General features: G+C 46.4%; 1 protein-coding gene across 1 annotated transcript; it reads right to left on the minus strand.

The window, feature by feature from the left end:
• Positions 1 to 1388: 1388 nt before the first annotated feature.
• Positions 1389 to 2237, minus strand: LOC128069077 (upstream-binding factor 1-like protein 1). The gene has a single exon (XM_052662367.1). It carries the CDS (start codon positions 2235 to 2237, stop codon positions 1389 to 1391), a length of 849 nt encoding a protein of 282 aa, XP_052518327.1.
• Between the last annotated feature and the right edge of the window lie 643 nt (positions 2238 to 2880).

Below are 2880 nucleotides of genomic sequence, written 5' to 3' on the forward strand. Positions count from 1 at the left end.
TCTAGGGCCCTGCTCCAAACTCAGGGAAACCACCCCAGGGAGAAGCTGGAGCACTCAGTTGCCCCAGCTCCCCCAACTGGTAACATGCCCTGCACTGCAAGAAGACTGAGCTCAGTGAAAAATAAGTAAATTAATCTGTAAAACAAAAAAAAAGGAGAGAAGAAATAATATTTTGGTAATTTCAGGTAAAGAGCAGAGGGGCTTGGCCATGAATATACCTGTGCCCATCCTTCCCCACACTTCCCTCCCATCCAGGCTGCCACACAAAATTGAGCAGAGTTCCATGTGCTCTTTAGTAAGTTCCCAAACTGTATATTCATGAGGAATAAAATATTCCACTAAGTCATCGGGGATGAAGAGGAAGTCCCAAATTAAACACTTTTCATATACAAGAACAATACTTGTGTGATACTAATTGTCCATGAGAATCAAAAATGATAATAGCCAGCAAAGTTTAGAAAAATAAAGTTTAATAAGATGACACTAGCTTTAAATACACTTTCAAATACATCAATAAACCAAAAAATAAAAATGTGTCATAGTGGCAGATGAATTCCCAAATAGTTTAGTAACTGTGAACTAAAATACTGACACACAAATAATACAAGTCCTAATATAATATAATACAATTTGAGTCTATGGTAAAAACATGTTTTACTTACAACCTGGATCAGGAGGAAGGGGTTGGGGAAACCCCTGCAGAAACCTGCAGAAATTGACATGGCCTGAAAACTCAGGGCCACTGGCTCAGAGGAGGCTGGTTTTAAGGAAAAGCTAATTCAGGTGGAGGGGTTACACATTTTTAATTTCGAGGTTTTGATCAGTGAGAAAATCTCATGGACAGTTAATGGGATGCACCCACATGGAAATGCTGCTGCCCACGTGCTGGCCCCACTTCCAAGGTAAGGAAGGGCCAGCTCCTCACCTCAGAGAGAAGGGCCAGAGACATCAGGGTCTGACACTTTTCTTTAAGGCAAGTCTCCTACTTCCAGTCAATCAGATCTTCCCTCCCCAGCTCATTGCCTGAGTCCTAAGGGAAAGGTCACAGAGAAGGGGCTCACAAGACCCTGGAGCCCCTCACACGTCTGGCAGGCAGAGGGTGAGGAGAACAAACTTTTCCAGTTCAGGGAGCTCAGTCTAGTCCAGGGTGCCCTGCAGCCCAGTCAGCTCAGGGTTTATTCCATGAGGAGTCATTGCATTGACTTTCTCTCGGGGTGAACGTGGGGTAGATGGAGAGGCCACAAATTACAGCACAAGATGCCTTCCTTCCAACAGGTCCCACTTTGCATGAAGAGGGAGGGAAAGAAGGAAGGCAATGAAAAAGCTTGGAGAGACGAGCCCATCGACTTTTGCTGGAAAGTGCTGTCCCTTTGGGTTGTGAACTAAACTCAGTCGGAATCTGAGTCAGAAGAGTCCCCTGAGGAGGATGAGCTGGAGCTGGTGTCCTCCAGCTCAGAATCTCCATCTTCATCCTCACTGCTAGGGGCTGAGGAGCGGCTGCCTTCCTCCTCTTCTTTCTCATTTTCCTCTGATCTCCCTGAGGCAGGAGAATGTTCTCCAGTCGTGTCTGATGATGCTAACTCTGCAGCCTGAAGCCCCGGGTCCTCTCTAAGTCTTCCTTGCAGATTATCTGATGATGGGGACTGCAGACCCATCCTTCTAATCTTGGGGTTCGGGCCCCCCATCATGCTCATGTTCTTACGCTTAGCACAGGTCACCTCTCTGTAGGCAGCATATTCTTCAGGAGACAGAGTCCTGAGCCAGAGATCAAGGTCCACCTTGTACTGTGTCTGCAGTTCCTCCGCCTGCTTCTTATAAAGCTCCTTCTGGTCCTGGGGGACCCACTGCCAGCGTCTACTGATCTCCACCATGCGCTCCCTCGGGGGCACCACTTTCAGCTCCCTGTTCGACCAGAGATCTTGGTGGAACTTGTGATAGCCATTCATTGGGGGCTTCTTGGGCTCTCCATGGAATTTCCACTTCATAGGTAAACTGTTTTCTTGGGGAGACTTCACCTTTTGAACATTCTCCTGAAAATTTTCTGGCACTTTCATTTCACTTCTTTGGGGGACACCAGATTTCTCTGGGTTTTGGATTAGATCAGGGTGCTGTTTCTCAAGATTCTGACTGTATTTCACCCTCAGCTGCTCAGGGTCCTTCCTGTGTTCCTCAGACAGAACCCTGGTCAGCTGCTGGTTGCTTATCTTGGGATGTTTTTGGATGTACTGGGGTCGCATCACTTGGGAAATGTGCCGGTATGCTGTCAGGGACTTCTTGAACAAATAAGCATGTTTCTGGTGTTTTCTGGTGTTTTCTGTGTTTTCTTGTGTTTTTTGGAAGGATTGCTAACATTTTCCTTAGCTTCCAGAACTAATTCTTTCAGTGTGCGAAACTTTCTCAGCTTATGGGAAACCTCTAACCATTTGAGTTTGCACATTTCCCCAGAAAAATCTTTAAAAGCTACTTTCCCCAGTCCATCACTGACTGGGCTGTTTTGAACGTGTGCCCGTCACTGGATGGAATGCTTTTCTCCATACTTTCCAGTAACTGCACAATGTCTTCCTTGGACCAGTCCTCTTGGCGTTTAGGCATCGCCATCTCTAGGTCTTTGGGACACTTATGTGATCCCAGAAACTCAGACACCTCAGCAGAATCTTCAGCTTCCTCACTCTCAAGATTCAGCAGGTGAGTTATTTCTGAAGTCCTGCACTGTGTGTGATCCTCCGTTTCTGTGGAGAAAGAAAAAGAAAGTTACTCTCCTGTGTGACACAGGAGAGAAGCACAGCCCCATGGGATACGCCCCTTCTGTCATTTCATTTACTCTCAAGAATATAAATGAAAACCCTCAAAACCTCTGAGTTGAGAGTCCTGTTGAGCATT

Source organism: Budorcas taxicolor, chromosome 25, assembly GCF_023091745.1.
Source record: "Budorcas taxicolor isolate Tak-1 chromosome 25, Takin1.1, whole genome shotgun sequence".
NCBI lineage: Eukaryota > Metazoa > Chordata > Mammalia > Artiodactyla > Bovidae > Budorcas > Budorcas taxicolor.